The sequence below is a fragment of the Manduca sexta genome, chromosome 18, assembly GCF_014839805.1.
Source record: "Manduca sexta isolate Smith_Timp_Sample1 chromosome 18, JHU_Msex_v1.0, whole genome shotgun sequence".
NCBI classification, from domain to species: Eukaryota; Metazoa; Arthropoda; class Insecta; order Lepidoptera; family Sphingidae; genus Manduca; species Manduca sexta.
In genome coordinates, this window is record NC_051132.1 from 11625162 (window position 1) to 11649426 (window position 24265).

The window sequence follows — 24265 nt, forward strand, 5'->3', positions numbered from 1 at the left end:
TATGGATATTGTATTGTTGCTTTATTTTACGTCCACGGCATAGTGCCCCTAATGCGACTGATAGTAAGCGGAGTGGGGTTCAGTTAGAATCTCGACTGACGAGAGATAATTAACTCTCAAAATAACACAATTATGTCGGCCTGTTTAAATCGGGTAATTATAAGCTGATGCCGGAACGCAACACACTTATATGGGCCACTATGGCGGGTAATAATTATGTAAGATAGTTCTCTGGGGGGATATAAAATATGTTCCGCTAACTGCATCCATTTTAAGTTTTTGGTAGTCTATTTGAATGATATAGGAGACAAACGAGCATACGGTTCACCTGATGGTAAGATGGAACATCTGCAATGCGAGGGGGTATACAGGTGCGTGGCCGCGCCTTAGCCAGACGGAACATAACTTATTTTTAATCTGAATTATAACTCAAGCAAGCTATCTTGATGGTCAGCGATACGACCGGCCATAAACAGGAGAAATATATCGGTTAAAATATAAATAATGAATTGCCTCATTGAATACAATTTATTGCATAACAGTTCTAAAACTAATAACATTTGATTACATATTTGAAACGTAACATATTTAATACAAGATATGTTGAGGGTAACAAAGCATTATAAACACTATGCATTGATACATTGAATATATTTTTCTGTGTACTTATGTGTTAAACGAAACGTACTATGTATATTTGTAGATATATGTAGTAAAAATATAGCTGTGATAATAAAAATATAATTCCTGAATATTCCATTCTATTGTTTAAAATGCATTTAAGTTTTAAAGGAATGTCTAGTATATTCCATTTAACCAAAACAAATGAATTTTCCATTATGAAGTACACATTACATAACCCTGACGTCATATTTTGAGATTATATTTTTTAACTTAAATATTTGATTACAATGCTAAGATTACATTTTTTTTTTCGATTACAACAACTAACCTAGAAAGCACTTACATAATACGATATAATACTTTAATATTTTTTACATTTTTTATTGATAGAGCACAGCAGTTTTATATTTGCTTACATCAATTGAAATATTTAGATGTTCAATAAAGTTGTATGCAGTTATAATGCTTTTGAAATCAGAAACACGGTTAATTGGTTATAAAATCAAGTTTATAAAAGTGGTGGCCGCACTGGAAACATATAAGTGTTCAACATTCAACAATTTTTCTAATTATTCCGTATCTAAATATTTCAATCTATGTTTGCTTGACTACTATCTACTATTTCGGATTTTATGCCGAGAATACAACTATACTACCTATCACAATTATGTATACACTTTTTTTTAAGATATTTGACTATCGAACAAATTATTACGTATTTTCCAGAAAATTTTATATCAGAATTTGATGTAAAACCTGTATACGAATTTACCCTTAAAATATAATTAAAAACTCCATGAAATTAACTAATAAGTTAATCATCAAATATCGCTAGAATGCATTAAATTTGTAACCTAATATCATTTGGAAAAGTCAAATATCGTAGATTAATGTTCAACTACAATTCAAATTATATTTTGGCAAATATTATGCGCCTAGTACGCTCAGTATACCCAGCTAAAATAACATAAGCGATAATTGTGCATAACTCAACTAAACATTAACTTATTGCCAAAACTTTTACAATACCATAATATATTTTTTAACACGAATACTTTAAAAATATGCAGTTAAATCTAGACAAATACTTGGCTCAAGTGTAAAATAATAATAGAGTACATTTTATTCATCATCAAGATGCAATAAGACTGTCTAGAGTCCATTTTTTTAAAGAACGCTACGTACACCTCTACTTTGTTATTTCTGTATTCGCGTAAGGGCTGTTTTTTTCATTAGATATAAGTCATCCATCAATTATTTCATAACCAGACAAAATGGAGAAGCCAAACAATCTACCTATTTAATCTATGCAACTGCAATTTCTAATTTTTTCGTATTATATTTTATCCTATGAATATATTTTTTCTTATCATTGAAAAATCAACCCTATATATAGGGCAAGCCTGCTACATACCTACAACTAATAACTAGTATAATATAGGTACATGAAGTAGGTAGAAGACATTCTAAATTTATATCGTTATATTTTTGGTAAAAGCCTATATTGCAGATTATCGAGAACAAAGAGTTACTAGTATTGAGAGTCAATGATCTGAAGTATGCAGAAGAGACTAATGGACGTTGAACCAGCTAGTACCGAAAGCACACTACTTCGACATCTTTCCTTTGTAATGTAAGCATTTTTTGCAAATCGCATCAGCTTTATCTTTAATAGTTTGCGTCGACATGGCTCTTTCGGCTTCTGGTTTAGGGTCCTCTGCTTCAAAGGGGCCTTCGCTAAACTGTTGGATCAGTTTCTTAATATAACTACCGGGTCCCCTTATGGTCAATTTTGTATTAACTTCCTCTGGTTTCTCAACTCTGTCATCATTACTACGATACTCGCTCAGCATCTGCAAACCATCTTGGAAATTTTCAAACGCTTGCGTTATTCTATCGCCAATATTTAGTTTTTCTTCTATGTCACTCAGATTTACTTTTGGATCAACATCGTCTACAATATTTTTGGAGCCGGTAGGGGTGATTATTATTTCGCTATTTTTCATGTCAATTGTAATTTTAGCGTCATCGAGCTTTAGTCCTGAGAGTGATACGTCAACGGATTTTGATCTGTATTGCCTGGATGGGGCAGGTATCTGGAGCTGGTTGGATTCTATGGTGGTGTCTTGCTTAATTGTGCTGGTTGATGTCACTGGAGATGATGACAGTGACGATCTTTCACCGGGGCTCGATCCTGGAGAGGTATTAATGTTTATTTCAGACAAGTCTATGAGAAAAGTAATTAAAAAAGCTATTATATTTTTTAGCAAAGCTATGGTTAGACTTATTACATTATCAAATATTTTTTATATTTGTGCAATCTTTAATATGCTTAATATCTCTTTGTAAATTAATTTGCTATTTTGTATCAGCACTTGGTTAACATGTTCGTTATGTGTTTTTAATTAACTATAATAATACTGCTCAAAGCAGATGCCATAATATTATTTGTAACCGCCACCTTGTTTAAATTATTTTTACCTCAAAATGTATTGGCGCCAATTGTTTCTGTATTCGATCCTAAAATTATACGAATATTATTAATATACGAAATAGTATATCAAACCACATATGATTAATTGTAATTTGATTTCAAAATATTGAATTAGCATATAAAAATAAGTAGGTATGCACGTAAAAAGTTGTGATATGAAACGTATTGCAGATTGGCAAGCATGCACATGAAGTGATTTGTAGTTAGTTTAGTAGTTAGTTTCAAGATGGCGGTGGCAGATGGTGAAAGTCTTAATTGAATCTAGAAATCCTCTTGAGTCTAACCACCCACCATTAGAAACGTCCTCCCTGTCCTCCTCACAGCACTGCGGCAGCGGCTGCTCCATCATCAGACCCTGGACCATGTCCATGCAGGAGTCCAGGGAGAATTTCTTCCCACACATCTTGATGCCACGGATGCGACGGCGCATCTCTGATTAGTAGCGTTAGTATCTTATTAAGCTGGTTAGTAGACTTCACTGAACTTGATGGTAAGCTCAGTAAAGTCAAAGAATTATGGTCAATAATATATGATAGCGATTATTTTATTAATGTAGTTATAATTATTGTTATTTCTGTTAGTAACAATGGGTAAGTTATGTAGGTATTACGCGAACGGAAAAAACAAGTAACATAATTTTGGACACAGCGTGAGTTGGTTGGCACGAATAGAATAGTATAAATGTCTCATAGAAAATGTAGTGACAAATTGCTGTCAAGCTTCATATGTTGCGTAAGATTTCTGGAAGTCCTAGCACTCTTGTGCTAGTCTCTATATCTACATTTAAGGCTGGCAATGCATTCATAATATAATGTTTACTTTAATGTTGTTTTTTATTTACGGTATAGATCAGTTTTATATTCCCTTTATGTAACCTAATTGCTCATTTGCTCACCAAGACTTTCACAATCACAGATTTTGTGACCATGTTTTATGATACCCGATTATAGGATTTAAGTACCCACCAGGACTGTCCTTCGGCTCCATCTTCAACTGCGCGAAGGTCTGAGCACAAGAAGTTAGCACTTGTTCATAGTCGCATATAGCAGCGTGGGTTCCGTTGACAATTTTTGGGCTCATCGGGCTATTAGCCAGGAGAAGACTTGTTCCAAATGTGGCATTTAGTTCACGAGTTTCTGTAAAACAATGGCCGTTTACAAGCTAAGCTATTTAGTTAGCATTTTAGTTTGAACCGTTAGAAGTTTTTAAATTCATTGCATTGCAAATGATTTGTATGGCGATTTAGGTTACTGAAAACCAGTCTACCAAAGATCATGAAATTTCTGAGTATATTGTTAAGTATTGTAAACAACATTAAAATGACTTATTTTTAGAAGATTTAATATTAATCACCTTTCAGAGAGATCCTTGGTTTCTTGGGAACAACGATGTTTCCATTTTCAGAGCCGAAGACGTCCATCAAGATTTCCTTGGCGACGGTCTTTATTTCGTCCCAGTCATCTATAAACAAGAAAATATTTATACAATTAAAAGAATAATCAATAAAAGTATATAAAATTAATCATTTTCTCACGTTTAGTTGATATTTAATTTCTCCAGAAAAGATTTACACATATTTGTATTAGTTCCCTTAAATCTCCCTCTCATTATTATTCTCAATACATTTAGGATCATTATACTACAGCGCGGAAATTTGCTGCAAATTGCCATAGAAGCTGAAGAGTATTATAGATACAAACCCAGTATATCCTGGTTAGTGGTCCTCTGCGAGGTGATGGGGAACCTGATGACGTAAACGCCTTTGAAGCAAGCTGGAACTGCGTGCATATAGCCGCGGGCGTTAAGTCGCTTTAGCAGCCGCTCGGTGAGCGCGTTGTCACCGCGCAGACGGAATGCTACCATTCCTACAAGTAGAATAACAAAGATTAATGTGTTATTAAGGTTGATATGCTTAAGTAAATCTATCTCTATGCGTATACGACACATACCAAGATTCCTTGGCTGCGGGATTTCAAATCTCTGATCGGCCAGCACCAATGCTTCAAATTTTTGAGCAAGACGTATACCCTGAAATAGCAAAGGAATTAATTAGTAATAGTTCCATATATTTAGACCAGCTTTACAGAAGCCTTAAGAAAACATGTGCTAAGAATTGAATATACAGAGAGCTTTAATCAAAATGGGTTTTATTAAGTAACAAATTTGAAAGGCTTTTCATTGATTCGATAAATCTTATTTTGATTCATATTTTTTATTAAAAGTTTGTGGACATCATTTTTATTTCGAAAGTATATATACATCGAATATTTCGGTAAACCTTACCTCACGAATGTGTTTTTGGATTCCACTAACACCATAATTCCTCAGCACGAACCAGAGCTTCAGTGCTCTGAAACGACGACTTAGAGGGATTTGCCAATGCTGGAAAATGAATTAAATGTATTGTAATTACAGTGATCCTAAATAATTGAAATATTAAAACCCAAACCACCACCAAAATAACAAAGAATGCAATTACTATGATAACATAAATTTGCAAAGATTCTCCTGTAAGCAGTGAGCATGTTTGTCAGTGATAATGCATAGTTAGTTCCAACACCCACTAAAACCATCACCGAGACAAAATTCTTACAAGCATCTCCTTTTTATTAGGATCTTCTAGTTGTATATCTTCACCGCATCCGTGGGACATTTTGTTGTATCCAGCAAGATTGTTCGGTTCGATATCATCGTATAAGTCATCATCGTCACCGTTGACGTTTCCATTTATATCTTTCTTTCCCTTTTCTTTTATATCACCATTCATCAGTTTTTCGTCTTTCAGTTTAGTTTCATTACCGTTTGTAATTATCTGATTGGACACTGCGTTGATCATGTTAATTTTTTTTAATGATTTCTTTTTTATATTTGGGTTTTGAGAGCCGACCTAATTGTTAAAATGTAAATAAAATACCTTGTATATAGTACATAAAGGATAATATTTAAGTAATAATACATTTAGGTACCGAAATGTAGTAATGAAGACAAACAGATTAATTTAAAATAAGTATAATAGAACTTACCATATAGTCAATAGCTTTTCCTGTAACAAAATGTCTTAATTAGTTATGAAAGATACTTAATTTGGACGTATCCAACTGCTCTCCTTCTTTAACTAACAAAAATTAAAATAGAGTATGAGGTAAACAAATATCTACCTAATTCATAAGGACTTAACAACAACTAATTTTAATTATAGTTAGCGTAAAGAGTTATTAAAAATAATAGTCACCTGAATTCTCGTGTCTCAAGTAAATCGGGTTCACGTTGAAGGTGCGGTGGAGAGCCGTGCTGTCCTTCACCCTGGAATTGAAGCTTCAGATTAATATTGCATTTCCAGATTCCTCAATTATAATATAACTTCAATTAATTTTGGTACGTAATAAAAAAAAAGTTTTTGCACCATATAAATCGATCTTCAAAGATTAGCAACAACTATATGGGAAGACCAGCTTGTATTAAAATATTAAATTTACATGTTGATACGTGTTTCAAAATAAATTTACATAAAAAAAAACTTGAATCTACGTTAATACGATCACATTATTTTGTAAGTTTACAGTTCTTAGAAAACAGATTCGAATAAAATAATTATTTCAAATGTAACATACCACATAGCAGTGCAGTCGAAGCTGACCATGAGCCACTTGGAAGGGTTGAAAGCGAAGGAATCCGCCAGCTCGACTCCATCTAACCAGTGTCTGAAATCATACAAATTAAATAAATAATCTAGTCTAAAACACTTTCGAAAAAGTAATTGCAGTTACGCGAAAATATACTGTATTTGATTACGATTAATGTATTAATAATTTTACACTAATAATATATAAATATTAAGTACGTTACATAAGCTAGTTTATACAATTGTAATTATCAAAACTTCTCAACAATAGTTAATATAAATTCAGGAATCATAGACGAATGCAAAATAGAAATTCCACTCATAAAAAGGTTATTTTAAATGCCCTGTTCGGGAATGCATCCAGGTATAACCCTAGTTAGCAGCATCTGCTTATCATATTCATAAATTATATCATCTAAAAAACTGTCAACTTACCTATATTCCGGACAGACGAAGGCACTGCCGGCATAGGCCGCGTCCACATGCAGCCACGCAGCGTGTTTCTCACAGACCTGTCCGATCTCGCGCAGGTTGTCAAAAGCTACCGACCCCGTAGTGCCAAGAGTGGCACACACCTGTAATTCATAAATATACTTTACACTAGCTTTTGCCCGCGACTCCGCCCACATGAGAAACTTTTTCTGTTAAAAATCCCGCTTTATATTTTCCTAGGATAAAAAGCCTATAGCACTCAAGACTAATATAGGTATTAGTGCAAGAATTTTCAAATCGGTCCAGTAGTTCCAGAGATTATCCTCTACAAACAAAGAAAGTTAGAAATTCTACTTCATTAAAATATTAGCATAGAAATACTAATTATATATATTTTTGCACATGGAACGAGTCTTTTTAGCATTCGAAACTAGAGTAGCGTGCTAATTATTGTATTCCGATTTAAACATTTTATTTAGTGTAATTAATGAGTCATAACACCTATTTCGGGATGACTAACATCAAATCGCAGACCAGCATTAAATTAACCCTTTGCTTCTCGTTACATCAAGTAATATAGAAAGTCTACGGATCAATAACTAAATGAACCTTTTCTTTAAGAATTTCGAAGTTATTATCAAGATCAAGAAAACCTATAATGACATTATGGATTAGAGTTAAGTGCCTTTGATAAAAAAAAAATGTTTATTAACAAGAATATGCGGAAATGTAACCAAACATAATAAAATATCACTTAAATAAACTACGTATTAATACATGTAACTCTATTACACACTACTACTACTAATCTACTGGTGGTAGGTCTTTCGTATGCAAGAGTCCGGCTGGTTATTTACAACCTCAATGTCTATTTCTGCCGCCAAGCATCAGTGTGTAGTCATTGTTGTGTTCCGGTTTGAAGAACATTGTAGCCAGAGTAACTACTGGACAATAAGACTTAATATCTCATGTCTGTTTAAGAGCGGTCGTATCGCTTACCATCAGGCGAACGGCTAGTTTGTCTCATCATTCCAAGCAATAAAAATAATAAAAAAAAAACTCAGTCAGCTCTGAAGTGCGAAATCAGCTGAGACGCTGTTAAGTAAAGATCACCACCTTAAGATACTAGCTACTCAATAAATCCATATTAACACCAGCTCAAATGATATCTTAAGTTACAATTTATGACGTATTTGAAATGTGAGTTTTGTTTAACTACGACGGCCTATTTAAAAACAAGCTCTTAAATTACAGCTTAAGCTTGGATTATTAAATAGTGCAATATATTAAGTGACTATGTGATATCCTACTCAAAGATGATATTGATTTATTAATATGGTCCTAAGACAGAAAAAATTGGTTATATTCCATCGCCGGATCATTAGTACGTTTCTATATTCCATGGTTTTATTATAATTTAAATGAGTGCTTAATAAATCTAACATAAAACGCTTTAATAGTGAATTAAACAAACGAATTAAATGAGGACCAAATAATAATATCAAAGCTATAAAGCCATTTGCACACCAAGGGCTAAGTTACTTTAGGTTAGATCGAATAGGTGATCGTAGACAGCTTAAGGTTATAGCTTAAGGTCCATTTTTCATACAGTTTCAAATTTCGTCGTATTAAATTTTCAAGGCCGAAATATCCATGCATATTAATTATTTTTACGTTTTTCTTTCAACTGCGAGAACTAATCACTAACTAGACGTGAATTTAAATTCTTTACTTGTCAATACTTATTTAGTTACCCAGATTAAAGGTGAAACAAAAAGTAAGAAAAATGGACCTTAAGCTATAACCTTAACTGACATAGTTTTCAGTGCACACAAGAGTGAAAAAATACCTCAGCTATAAGAGTGAAGTTTTAATTAAGTTATAGACATAAAAATCATGTCGATCGTCATGCATCATGTAATATTCATAGAGCAACGATTTTTTTAAGATTGGCAATAATCCGATGGATAGACGGTGTTTTAAATTATCTTATATACGTATTTCTAAAAATATATAACAAGAATGTATTTATTTAAATTTTATATACAGTAAATGTATGGTGTAGCAGAGATTTAACAAAGTGGGTATATATAAGACATTAAACGAGAATATATATACATTACACACAAATAATACAAATAAACCAAATCCATAGTAACTTATTGTTATTAATATATTTTGAACATTATAATAGAGCTTATAAGTCAGTAATTCTATAGTTACCTAAGTATCTCGATGGTACAAGAAAGCTGTTCTTGTAAAACGTATGAAGAGTTAATGAGTCGAAGCGAGGAAAACAATCAAATTATTATAAAGGGTAATCATAGCTCGTGTATCGACGCGAGAGTAATTAAGAAGCATGTATCAGAATTGAGAGAGAAGCTGTCGCTGCATCAATTTTATTATTGCATTAGAAAAGACATACAAATTTTTGCTAACTAGATTTTAATAAAAAAATGTTATAATAAAGTATTTCTTGAGGTTGAGACATTTGTAAATGAATTATGGAAATTAGTAAAAACATCGATAAAAAAATATTTTGTAAATGCCTGTCATTGAGGACTTTACAATATTGAAATACCAAGGTATGTGTGTTTAATCAAAAATGTTAAATTTATAATTTTTTTCAGACGGTCTTTATTTAGTATTTAAGATAAATAACATTTTAAAATTTCTTACGTCATTATAATAACGATAATGCCGTTCCACTCTACATTTTCTAAATTTAAACTGATAATCCCACAGCCCAATCAAATGAAGCTGAATTTATACGCCTTTTCCCGCCTCCGGATATCTACGTTTATTTATAAACCGTCACGTTGCGAGGTAATTATTTGTTTATTAACTTACACAACGTCTAATGACGTATTATGAGCTTTTTAATAAGCTCACTTGAATTTGACGCGGATCGATTGCTTCCTTGTCGGTTATCGTGTTTAATTTTGGATTGAAGTGTTATAAGTATTTATATATTGTGGTTTTATTTAAAAATATGTTTTGAAATATTGCGTATTCGAATTGACTTTAACTTTGCTGTCATAATAGGAACTTATGTTTTTTCATAGAAGTTATCTATTTTAAGCAAACGTATAAAATTGATGTATGAACCTCACAAGTAATCCAATAATATAAAAAAGACGAATATAAAAAACTTGAATGTAACATACACGAAATATTATAATTCTCAGAGTAAAGAAAATTATTAAATCTAATTTTAAATTAAGAACACTAATAAACTCAAAAGCTCTACGCCTGCACAGAGGCTTATTACAAGCGTATTTGTTAACTGCAAATCGGATTATTTCCCACGAGCTCGATATTTTTAAAGTTAAAAGCATTGCTCATTATACGGTATTCATTTTTAAAGTTGTCATATTCCCATTGGGACCAATTTGTATTGTTCCCACCAGATTGGAGACGTCGGGAAGTTATTGTTTCCCCGAGGTTTAAGTAACAAGACGTTGGCGTATTTGTTATGAAAAATGAGTCGACAGGGAAATTGATTTAAAAATGTCTCAGCTGTAAGTAGACTTGGAATATTGAGAACAATTTTCCGTTCTTTATTATATCGTACTTTTGTACGTCTGTTATTTTAATATATATTTATAAAAGTACCCACTTTCTTATTGCGGAATGCGTTCAATGATAATTTTGCAATATACTTTAAAAATCCTGAAATTTTATGGACAAAACATCTCCAAACTGTAATTTATAAATATATTGGCAATTATTAATTTACAAATACATTTTTCTGCCTGAGATGAGAGGAAAACGCTTTTAACTTGTACTTCGGTAACACAGTTTAGTTTAGAAGGGAGCTTATGATAAAATTGTAATATTTGTTAATAACTTTGATTAATATGTTGAGCATAAGATATTTTAAATATACGAAACGACTTCAAATGAATGTATTTATCAGCAAAATAGATAGATAAATACATTCATTTTACGATTAAACATTAACACGACCTTGTGCAAAATACTAAAGATTGATAATTCTACTTATTATATTAGTTTAATTTGCGTAGTTCAACGTCGATTTGAAAGTAATAATTGTTTTCAATAAACTCACCCAGAAAGGCACGAGCCCCTTCTCTTTGTCGCCCAGAATGGCCTCCTCCAGTTTATCGCCGCGCATGCTTTGGTTTTCGTCTGATTCGATGTATCGCGTCCTCACCAAACCTACAGTGAAATAACTCCATAGTTCACAAGACATACTTTACACACTGTAGTCTATTCGGTTTCTAACTGTCTCGTCAGTGATATATTTGGACGTTATTCCCCTCCCTATGAAGATTTTGCAGTATGAAATTATTTTTATATACCAAGAATGTAGTAAAAATACGATTCACAACTTTGTGTCGTATATTAGGGTTGGTTGGGAGACTAACACGTGACTGACGTATTGGTCTCTCGATTAACCACAAACATCAAAATTCAACGACATTGAGTTATAACTAATTTTTTTGTACATGTTAAGTGCATTGACACTTAATTTTGTGAAATATATTTTAATAACATAGATTAACATGTGTCTGTTGTTTTTGTCTCTTTATCAATCACAAACATCAAAATTAAACAACATCGACTTATGAGCATTTTTTTTTATATTTTAAGGGGCTGACGGCTGAGAAGAGTTGCAATTTAATTTTAACTGTATTGTATTGTAACACACACGTATTGGACAGTATCGATAATCTTGTTAACTTCGCGAAAACATGGTGCAACACTTTACCTTGTCAGTATAACAAAGTAATCCACTAACCAATCAATCCAGCTTTCTCCACTGAAGAGTGAGCTTGATCGGAACAGTAGCAGATCAAGTGGCCGAGCAGTTCAGAAGCCTGGAGTTCTGGGTTCAATTTCGACAGTTCCATGAGGGCTCTGGTGCGGGCAGCTAGCAGACTGACTAAGGTTGCTTCGCTTGCTGTAGTCTGTTTTAAATTATTTAAATTACAAAATATAATGATTTTTTATGTGTTAGACATTGAAATAAAATTATTTTATGGATTTTATCTCGGTTAATTATTATTTTCTCCCGATGTTAAAAGATATATTGAGTTTATGAGGTGAAGTAGGTAATATAAAATAATGTAACACGTAAATATACTAATTTCTGTTATCTTGCTCCTTAACAAAGGCGTACCGCCACGGACACTACGGAGTAACTTAACTTGGTAAGCCTTATGGGAGAACAAAATATAATATAGGCCCATGTTCAGCAGTGGGCATCCTGCAGCTGATGATGATGATGATAATAATAATGATGATGATGATTATAATGATGATGATGATGATGATCATGATCATGATGATGAAACTAAATTACTATTATCTCTATTTGTGTATAATTATACAAATGGATATAATACCTGTATGACTCCGCCGCCTGGGCTATCGTTCTTCTCGTTGAGGAAGCAGTCGGGCAGACCAATCAGCTTGCCCAACCAGTTCATGGCTATAGTCTCTAACTCGGTGCCAGCCGGCGATGACGCCTGGTGACGGTATTATATACTCTTAGGTCATATAACAACAAAAAAGAACTCTATGTACCATAAATAAGGTCGAGAAGATACGTGTGATTTGTTTCACAACCTACCTTCGCTATATATTTTTTTATCTTACTTAAAAAAATCTTCGCAAATGTAGTTGCATTATATATTGTGTTAGTCAATATTAAAATTGTAGATTACTATTTTATGAAGAACCAAATAAATTCATGACAGCAAAATATCAACTTTAAACAACAAAATTTGAGTTTATAATCGCTTTCTTAATAAATTAAAATTATTTCGAAACTTATCTCTGTTGTTGCTAAGTTAGCAATAGTTCAAGATGTTCCACTTACCCAGGTAAAGCAAAGTACGTTGAGAGCGCTGGACAGCATCTCGCCCATGATGGAAGGGTACGAGGTGAGAGCCGGGAAGTAAGCGTGCATGTGAGGACTCTGCCAATGGACCAGCTGCGAACAATCGTTAAAGATAAGCAATCGAACATATTCGAAGATGATATTCGCGACTATAGTTAAGTTACTGTTATGTTTTTTGCTGTATAAGAGATGACAGTATACCGATCTGTTAGCATAACAAATTTAGTAGACCTAAACATTTTAAATAATTGTACATTAGAAGAGACCGTAATACATCAGTACATAAACAGAATATTTAGAAACTAAACTACACCAGCGACTACTAAAAGTGAAAATAAACAGTGGCATGCAATTTATGACACCCGGTGGTAAAGATCGGCGAGTCGCTGGGATCACTAATCTGTCTTTACCCGGCCACAAAATAAAAAAAATATTAATAGACTACATAGTAAAAATTATATAAATATATTTTTTTTGAAGTTGAATAATCTGTGAAATCATTATATAAATTATCTCTTCAAATCATTTTTAATATTAATACTGTAGGTTAATAAAATTACCTACCCCAGGCATAATATGCTCATCGACGTCTCTGAAGATTTCATCCCATTTCTCGGGAAGCTGTGGAGCCTCTTTTGGCAATAGCTTGTGCAGATACCCGGGCTGAACTCCAGGATATACACGGCGATCTCGGATATTCTCCAGGTAGTCCGCTATGTAGTCCACCATTTCCTTAGCTGAATATAATCATAACTCTATATATATTTGGAAATATATGACCTCTACATAATAATAAACATACAGTGTATTAGCATATAATAATGTACAAGTAGTGATAGCCTAGTTGGGAGTAAAACAGACTGCCTATACGAATGTCTGCAAATTCAAAACCCAAGGGCACGCACCGTGACTTATTTCAAATTATGTGAGCATTCTTTGCGATGTATCACTTGCTTTAACGATAAAGGAAATCATGGCAAGGAAACCTGCATACCTGAAAAGTTTTCTAAAAGAATTCTGAGGGTATGTGAAGTCTGTCAATCTCTACTAGGCTATCGTCTAAGGCCTTTTCCCTCTCACTAGTTGAGGTGACCTGTGCCCAGCAGCAAGACAGTATATAATACAGGGCTGATATTATTATATTTTTATTATACACAATGTATTTTACGGTGTTACTCTCTTGTACAGATTTTCACACGACCTAATATAATATTAACTAATTTATGAAACAAGATTATTTGAAATAAAACAATTTTTCGAACTTTATCGCGGTTTTTTATATTACAATTTTTGCCCTACGTTTCGAAGACTTTGCAGCCTTCATGGGCACGTTGGGGACCGAGGTAACAATAAGTTAGAATTAAAATATCTACCTACATTTTACAATTATACAATATTTTTGTTAATAAATTTCATTGCAATACATTAATTTTGTCGCCAAATATAAGCCATAAAACTAGGCCACTACATTCACAAACTTGCTGATTGGTAACATAATTAAAAGATAAGCGCGGATCGAACAAGGAAAATGAATGATTGGCTTCTATGTCCCTTCGTGGCATTTTCAGAGAGTTTTGATAATATTAACGTTGATACTGGAACTTTGCAGACTTGGACCGCCAACTTGTATTAAACTAGCTTGTATCAGTAAGTATATATAGTCAGTAACAGCCGAAATTAAAGAATAAACTCACAAAAAAGCAGGAGAGGCTTGTTTCCAGTAGTGAGTATATTATATTATATGATATATGGATGGTGTTATTGACTGTGTCGGTGAAGTAGTTCGATTACGGTACAACTGTAGCTGAAGTCTCGGGTTCAATCCTCGGGAAAACTGTTACTATGTTTTTTCAGTATCAGCTCAGTGTTTGAAATTTGTGCCCGATATGGCGATAAGCTCACCTCTTATCACATAATCTGACGTTATAAACACGGTGGAAAGTGGGTACACCAGTTGCGCCTCTTCCTGTCCCTTCAAGGACAAAGGGCGTGAGAGTGTATGTGTGTGTATTATAATTACTGAACTTTAGTCCAGCTACGCAAATCCATTCAAAAACATTGAAGAATAAAATTTCCTGCTTTATATAAGTGGAAGAAATCAGAACGTCGCTAATAAACAATAAACAATTAATTAATCAATGAGCTATTGTAAGCAATTTCTTATTTCATTTACCCAAGTGCAACATGGCAATGGTAGGTATTCAGAGGTTAAAATAAAATAATATTACGCGAATAATTGCAGTACATCATAGCTTTTAACTATTCGATCATTAAGAATATTATTGAACTATCCTTAGTTATGAAAAATACAATCTATAAATCATTCAGGTGTTACTGATTCTTATTATATCGATATTATAAATGAAAATTTTGTTTATTATAATAAAACTGCGTAGCCGCTGACCATAGCTTACATTAACACAGAGTAAATTTTTATCCCTGTAATCGTTTTCGTGAGATTAAATATTATTTTTAATCCGTTATTTGAAGTATATAATGATAATATTCTACAGGTAGCTCTATAAAGTGAGTTAGGTATGTTTGTAGCTAGAAAGGGTTTTTAAAAGATAACATCTAGTAAGTTTAAATTAAGCTTGCTCTATCATGGAGCTTATTATTACTTATCAATTATAATGAATATAATAAATAAATTATAATATACACTTCTATTTGGGTTGTGACTAGCCATTAGATCCACTGTAATGTAATTTAGATTATTATTGTCACTAATCTGTTTAATTTATCTTTATAAATAAATAAATTATTAATAGTATTAGAAGTATAATTAAAAATATCATTAAGTGTTTCATTGAATAAATACCTTGAAAATTACATTTGTAAGGTTTTACTGTAGTTTGTTGTGACGGTATGTAGCATGAAGCTTCTAGAACTATAAAACTCAAGGGAGATCTATAAAATATTACACGATAATATTTATAATGTAGTAAATTCCATATTCAAAAAATAATAACTTTAATGGGATAATATATGTTTATAACTCAGCATTAATTTATTTTCTGAACGGGGGGTTTAAAACCAACATTGGCTAACTCTAATCCACCCCTGTACAACGACGAGTACCAAGTGCGTTCCCATTTGTCGCGTTTGTCCGTTTTCTTTAACTCAAAGGACTCTTTGAATGAGTGCCGGTTGATTGAATTCAACAAATGGAGTTGCAACTTTTTTAACTTAAAAAAAAACACAAAGAGACCATTTATATGTAAATATAGTACGTATAGTGGGAGAAGTGTAGGCAAAGGTATTGTTCATTAATGTTGTAAGATTTGTGATAAAATTAAAAATAATATATTTAAACCTTTTTCATTTTTAACCGACTTCAGGAAAGGAGGAGGTTTCCCTCCAACTCCGACTCCAAAATTGGTAACCAGTATATAGGTAATGTTAAATTATTTTTTGGTTTTTAGTGGTTTTTGAAGGCGGTTTTATTTTTTGTTATAAAGATTTTATTTAAGTGTAATGTTATGGTCTAATGCGATAGGGACCTGGAGCCTAGTGCAGTGACAGTCTTAAACTGTTGTAAAAATTAAATTGATGTATCTGGGAATAAATGAAAATTCATTTATTCAACGATAAAAATTCATGACGTCAAATATATTCCAGCACCGAAATATTTGATACCAACGCGTCAATTTTATAAAAAGATGTATACATAACTGTAAAATGACTGATGTACTAATTTAAGGAAAAGATCGGGGAACGCCATTTTTCACTCTTTAGCAATCTCTCCACCTATACGTCCAAAAAATTTCAAATAAAACACCTCAGTACTATTTCAAATACCATATCCAATCGAAGCTTTATTAAATAATCTTCGTGTATCTAAAAATAAACTACAAAAAGGATCAGTGGAATAAATCTGTCTAAATATTCACAATTGAAACATACAGCCAATAAACAGTGAGGCGAGATGAAGCGATAAAGATCCTCGTTGAGCCACGATAAGGCTCAATGTCCAATATAGCACAAATCCCGTACACTGATTTTATTTTATTGTCTCAATATTGACACATTTGCATCGCATTGTCGACCTTCTGGATATTGGGGACTGTTGCATACCATCATCCTTGTTCATAGATTAAGTTTGTTTATAAAAGAGATTTATAAGCAGGGGTGTTTGCATTCTACCATCCCCGTATTAAAAGTGAACGCATAGAAATGTTATTAATAAATCCAATGCATAGAATGTATTGCATTTAAGTAAGTTAGTAATTTGAAATGAAACGGAAATTACGTCGTATATGATGGCCATTTAAATTAATACCCAAAAAATATTTTGCCTTTAACGAAGAGTAGAAAACATAGGATAGGAACTTTAGTAAGTTTTAAAATTCTTTATACACATATTTTATTATTGTAGGATTTAGTTAAAGGGAGCAGGAAACGACCACGTGACTCTGGTGTTCGGTAAAACGAGCAAAAACAGGTGGTTACCACCGCCCGTAAACACCAACTAATCATGAACGGAATTGTAGATGCCTAGCTAACATAATATTGTTAAGCACTAAATATTCGGTCGATTTGTATATTGATATGACTACCAATTGATCATTTCTTGGATAAAATACAAACCAACTTATTGGTGCCACATCTTTTTAAAAGAGAACTAGAATTCATCATTAGAACACGGGTCAAATAGACCATATTTTTGGCAGAATAGCTATTAAAAGCATTTAAGTGTTTCGGGAACCAAAAGCATGTGACGATGCTCATTGTGATGCATTCATAAATATGAATGAGGACTAATTTTGGTGCACTTAATGTAAAGGGAGAGAGGAGCTAAACACCTGGGCATTTATCGCGTATTACATACGAAGCATCACGGTTTGCTTTTCAGAAGTAGGCAGAGATGTTATCACTTATCACACCTGCATTTCACCTGCTATGATAATCTTATATAGTAGGGAGCAAGCCTATCGCCATATCGGATACAATTCCAGAGTCCAGCCTACTCACCAGAAACGAAAGTCACCGCCCCACCTGGGAATCGAACCCCCAACCTCAGCCACTACGCCATCAAGGCAGTTCTCTGAAGGTACAATATAGATCAAATATTACTCTACTAGGTAGTCTTTGCTCCTCTTCATGACTACCAGAAGCGGTAGGAAGCCTCGAGTCCAGACGTAAATTAGTTCCTATGAGATTAACCTGTCAATTTGCTATCTAATATTGGCATTTAATTTGACTGACTTTACGTTCATTTTAAAACTACGACTCCAAAATATTCCTAATATACTCAATACCAGTTTATACCAGCTATATCATATCCAACAACTAAGGTATCATGGCCTTCTAGAAGTTTCCATATAGTTGATCCGATGGAAATAATAAAACTAGATCATCATTAATATTCCGCAAACGTATGAAATAAACTAATACACTAGTATTAATTCGAGCAGTTTTGTCTAATTGTTTTGTAATTTACTCGTAATTGTGGATTATTGAAGGTTTGTTTTGCTTATTGGACGTAAATATGGTGGAGTGGTAACGGTCAAGTTAAGCATTGAAGTATTGGATGATAGCGATGGTGACCACCGTATACCACTATACTAAAATCACCTTTATATTAATGTATTTAAGAGTTTAATTTCAGAAAATATTCTAATTCAGTTTTAGTACATTTATATTAATTGTCATTGCTAAAAACGGACAAGTGCGGGTTGGACTCGCGCGAGGGTTCCGTATTAACGATTTTTTTTTTATCAAAGTACATATTTACGCTTTTCATATTTTTTCCTTTTTGTGTGCTGTAGATATTGTTTCTTGACGAATTTCATGGTTCTAATTCAATGAAAAATACGGTATAGGGTTTGATTCCATTGTGAAATCGCAAAATATCTATAAATATGTAACATAAATATATCTTTTGATCGTGACTCACTTACAAGTTTTAGTTTTTATACAGTTGAAAGAGACATACCCGAGTATTTGATATAAATTTCAATTTGATACCTATACGCGTTTCTGAGAAAATGTGTTCACAGACAGAGAGACGGGCAGACCATCCACAAAATAGTCCTGCAAAGGTTCCTTTTAGGGTACGGAACCCCAAAATTGGTATGGAATGTATTTATTCTTTTTCTATTTCCTCTTATATCAGTCTCGTATAGGATTGACACAATTTACTTTTTCAAAAATGTGATATTAAACCTAATTTATTTAAAGAAAATTACTTACCCTTCACACGAAACTCGGTATGCTCCATTCTTTATTAACGATATGTAATCTGTAACAACAAAAATAATTCAATACTGATTGATTAAAATTAAAATGCTTTTGTACCTTCAAAAACAATAATTGAACAATAATTACACCATAATGCAATTATAACTTATTTTTCAATGATTTAGAAAAGAATTAAATATTAAGCTATTTTTATAAAATATAACGTTTACACAAAGGATATTTGTAGCAAAAGATAATAATAGATTTAAGTAAATAGTTAACGTTGTGTTCGGGAAATAGAATTGTGGAGACATTATTTGACAGATTATGATGTATCATTCCCTTATTGACTTAACAACCTTAGCGCACTATAAAAAAGTCACATCTTAAATGTATAAAGTTATATTTTTTTTATACTGAGTTAGATTTTTTTGCTTTCAATGACGCGACGAGCTTGCCGTTCGCGTGATAGTAAGCGATACGACCACCCATAAACAGTAGAAACACCATCCGACACCTTGGATTACAAAGTATTGTTTGGTATTTCACTGCGCTCGCCATCCTGAGACATGAGATGTTAAGTCTTATTACGTCCAGTAGTTACACTGGTTACAATGTCCTTCAAACCGGTACACAAAAGTGACTACACACTGCTACTTGGTGGCCGAAATAGACATTGCGGTGGCACATACCCAGGTGGAATCTCACATATGAGAGACGTACCTCCAGTACATACAAAATAGTACATATATAGAAGATACAAAGAAGATATCAATAAAATAATTAATAAAGAATGAAAAGGAAGGATAATTAGATTCCAATGATTACCAGTTAAAATTATACATGAAAGAATCAGTAAGGCAAGTGTGACCTCGAAAAAATTTAAAAGTATTCACAAATTCGGTTGTAAAGCGAGCCGCGTACCGCGTAATTCCTTAATCCGTTAAAACCGATACATAGATGTGTATACGAAGCCGTAGCAAGTCGGAAAACGTCTACAACGGTGCTCCGCTAGCGTACTGTATCTTACTCTAGTAAAAATGTGTTGGAAATTGATTATTTTTAGCCATCGCAAGAATTAGATCAGAGGGCCCTTACTAAAAATCTTTGTATATATCACCTATATACAATATTTTGTCCTGCTTCTTCTGATGTTAACAATTAATCTGATCTGACAAAACATTATCAGACGTATAAAATGTTCTCAACAAAAATGTAGGTAATAACCCGCCCATAATCTCTTACCCAGTATAATTTGGGTTTTGGTAATATTTTTCCAGGAGATCGCAACAATGCATTTAGATCAATGTCATAACACCGCTTTCCTTACGTCAATATCCTCTTTAAAATACTGTGTCAGGTAACAATTAATCGTTTCAGAAAAGAACCCGAGGCCCATGTCCACGAACCTTATAAACTTCTTTAAAATGGCGGCCTTCCGTTGTCACTTACAATACCAGAAGTGTTGGTACTTCATTGACCTTTAGGTAAATTATGGAGGGTTTGAAAAGTCTTATAAATACCAGTAATGTAGTACAAGATGTACAACTCCAGCTGCGGTTATTCATAACAACAATAATAACTTTGATAATTGACGCCCTATCACAATACATCGATGCTTTTGTTGCATATAAAGTTTGAAGCTATATAAGTATACAAAATGAAATAATATCTACTCTTTCTCTAAACTAGACGATTATTAGCATTAGATTATGAAAAATAGGACCAGAATTATGTAAAATCAAGAATTATTGAAACAAAATATAAAATAAGATATAATCGAAGACCTAATGACCTATAGATCTAAATTTAGACAATCTAGACATTCTATAAAGTTAAATTAATAAATCTAGATCAAGATAAAAATCCGGTAAATAGTGTTTATCCTAAACAACTGGTTCAGGAAAATCGGGTCACTGATTATAAATAAAAGGAAACTTGAAGCTGAAATTTTTCGCCAAACTTTTCAGTCATTATTCATTTGTTAGAGACAAGATAATACAAAATACGCAAAATAGTATGTTAAATGAAATCTACTTATTTTGTAAAAGTTTGCTTGGATAGATGCTTATTAAAAGAAAACTCAATGTTTATTTATTTATTTACAACTTTATTGTACACCATAAGTATTAAAAAACCAAAACAAATATGTATACATATGTTGGAAATGTTCCACTTATTATGGCTTAAACAGGTAGAACATTTTTTCTCACTCTAGTGGAGTTGTGCGTAAGGGACTAGACAATGGGTTTAGTTTTGAACCGTGGGAGTATTATATATTATTTTATTATCTCTTTCTATTATTAATTGTAGACTCCAAGTATGTTCAGGATAGTCTACGAAACTAAAACGATTTTAACAGAATTTTCGTAGACACGGAAATTAATTTTCAGAGAGTAATTTATCTTAAATACGTGAATAACTTTTTTTGTACCTCTTTTTAAGCACATTGCATGCACGAAGTTGGAAAATTTGCCTTGATTAAAGTTCATATAGTGGATTGTAGAAACAGAAAAAAATTGTGTGTTATAAATATATTATATTCGACGGTTGAATTTCTACCACAGGACAATTACTAATATGATTTAATTGATCAAAATACCGTATCATATACCTAAAGTTCGATATTCTGGTTTTCACATGAAAAAACCTATGATTAGGTTTACAGTACATGCAAGGTATACAAAGGTACACGACAAAATCAAGAAACATCTAATTACTGAATGAATTGGATAAGTACAACCTAAAGTTCGATATTCTGGTTTTCAAATGAGAAAAATTATGATTAGGTTTACAGTAGTAAATTACGTATCAGCAAGGTATCAAAGGTTCATGATATATACAAGAAACAATATAATAATGGAATTAATCGGGTGAATACAATTTAGATGGTGTGAAGAAACAAGACCCAGTGAACCAACTGACTGAACTACACTCATCATCAGCAGCAGGATGTCCATTGCGGAACACGGGCAATAATACTCATTTTTTAAATTTTTGGGATGTATTTGTTTTTATATTACTATAAAATAATCGTATTTGTTTCGTGTCTTGAATTCTTAATTCTCTATTTAATAACTGATACTTAATTTATATAAAGATAAATACATTTTTAACTTTAAATGCTGCTCGTGATGCCAAAATAATTTCTGATGTAAGAAAGTACAATAGAACTTCCTCCGTCTGCCGTATGCTATTGAAATGTGAAGCAATCTTCCGGCACTATTTCTCAGTAATTATACAAATCATAAACGGGTCAAAAAGTATCATTAAAAGAGTATTAGTTTTAGTTTCTTGGTCTGTTCATAAATATTAAGAAAACAATTTTCCAATTTTTTCGTGGTTTTTGCAAAATATTTTAATTTCAGTGTGTAATATTCGCGAAAACATAAGAAATCATTAAACTTAATCAAAATATCAAGAAGGTGATTATTGTATAGGAATTATGAGATTTAACATCGAAGTCTGATGGGTCCTTTTTTACTTATACTTTTGAATTGTATGTTGAAGGATTTGGTATTACTCGCTAACGGCAAATGAAAATACGCTATCCATGGCCATCTGGGAATATTATTGAAAAATTTTAGAGATTTAAACTTGACGAAAGCCTCACGACTGATATAATTTATAAAAATTATATTGTTATATTACTGATCTTTATTTGAAAAGTCATCCAATAGCCTAGATCTTCGTTTCTAAGTACTGAGAGAGTCTTTTCAAATGGGTCAATTGTTTACATTTCTGCTTACCGCAGTAAAGTAAACTTTGGTATCTAGAAATCGGGTATTCACAAGTAATGGAGACTGTACAAAATATATAAAAGTATTAAAACTTTTAGTACCTAATCGTAACTTCAATGAATTTATGAATGATTATTTTACTATTTGTGCTGTCTTACTCTACAGAGATGAAACTGATAAATATTTAATTAATATTAACTATTTTACGCTCTTGAAATAGTCACTATTTGGATGGAGAGAGTGGAGTTTCTGCAACACTTTTGGGTAATTTATTTGGTATTGTTTATTCATAGATTTTGGTTTTAAAAGGTTTGTGTAAAGTTCAATTTCAACGATTGGATATTTCAAGTTCCAAATATCTAGTACAATTCACAAAAACAAGTGTATTAATATCCTTTAGATTTCATTTCTAAATTTATATCCAATAGGTAATTAACTTTTCCTTAATAGACAAAGGGCGAAGGTGATTTTGAAATAATAGAAATATTAATAATGTCAAAGGTAATGTAGATGTCACTTTATTACTTTTTGTTTCGTTTCAGGCGTTTATTGCCGTAATGGATGCGAAATCAACTTTAATAGTACTGAAAATTGTGAAATACGTAAAAGTGTAATATAAATATTTGATATCATCATGTTAAAGTAGAATAAAAATTATTTTAATGTCAAATCGAAATATCGCGCCATCGATATTTTGAATTCACTAAAAAAATTACATCGTTTTTTATATTCATGCGTATCTTAAACAACATTTTTGATGCACCAATTTTAAATTTACAATGGGAATAAAAACTTCTGCCAATCTATACTATAACAAAAAAGTTCAAAAAGGATTTTTAGGGTCAAGGTTAAAACTTACCTAACAACACTTCACACAACAATCACAGTTAAAAAAAACTTTTTCTAAATATTCATGTACAGGATGTCCAAGCGATACTGTAGCAGCGAGAGCTACAGTTAGCCTTATATAGGGGGAAGGTATTACGCGACAAAATCGTAGACTAGTCGACGGACAGATCGGGCGAAGCGGGCATGCTGTATAAGCGACAGCGGGTAGTAATGATAATAAAAGTAATGATAAAAAGTAACTAAACAACATCAGCGAACAATAATGGATTAAAAAGGTATTTAGTACAACGTAATATAGGAAATTCATTCACGTTTTGTAGTATACTAGCTTATGCTTGCGGTTTCGAGCGCGTGAAGTAGTTTTCCGCAATAAAAGTCCCGCTATATATTTGCCCGGGATAGAAAGTGGGGTGGTGGTAGAAAACCTTCCCAGGGGCTTAAAGTATCGCCAT

The 24265-nt window shown here is 32.5% G+C and overlaps 1 protein-coding gene across 2 annotated transcripts; it reads right to left on the reverse strand.

Annotated features, from left to right (window-relative positions):
- Nucleotides 1-509: 509 nt before the first annotated feature.
- LOC115441582 (histidine decarboxylase) lies at nt 510-23895 on the reverse strand. 2 transcript variants are annotated; one of them, XM_030166429.2, is made up of 19 exons: nt 23824-23895; nt 19237-19285; nt 13606-13778; nt 13021-13134; nt 12545-12667; nt 11938-12106; nt 11245-11354; nt 7176-7315; nt 6730-6819; nt 6351-6421; nt 6142-6161; nt 5712-6005; nt 5402-5500; nt 5068-5146; nt 4819-4983; nt 4472-4579; nt 4084-4254; nt 3410-3550; nt 510-2818 (listed from the first exon to the last, which is right to left on the reverse strand). In XM_030166429.2, the coding sequence occupies exons 2-19, from the start codon at nt 19262-19264 to the stop codon at nt 2232-2234; spliced, it is 2682 nt and encodes an 893-aa protein (XP_030022289.2). In that variant the 5' UTR covers nt 19265-19285; nt 23824-23895; the 3' UTR covers nt 510-2231. The 2 variants fall into 2 exon arrangements, with proteins under 2 accessions (XP_030022289.2, XP_030022290.2); XM_030166430.2 differs by lacking the exon at nt 3410-3550 and adding an exon at nt 3106-3144 and having other exon boundaries at nt 2730-2818.
- Nucleotides 23896-24265: the final 370 nt, after the last annotated feature.

Excerpts from the sequence above, each read along its gene's own strand:
- LOC115441582 (XM_030166429.2), bottom strand. The coding sequence starts at position 19,264 with ATGGAGCATACCGAGTTTCGTGTGAAGG. Across the intron at positions 13,135-13,605 it reads ATGAGCATATTATGCCTGGG|CTGGTCCATTGGCAGAGTCC; the intron begins GTAGGTAATTTT and ends GATTGTTCGCAG. Across the intron at positions 5,147-5,401 it reads TCCAAAAACACATTCGTGAG|GGTATACGTCTTGCTCAAAA; the intron begins GTAAGGTTTACC and ends TTGCTATTTCAG.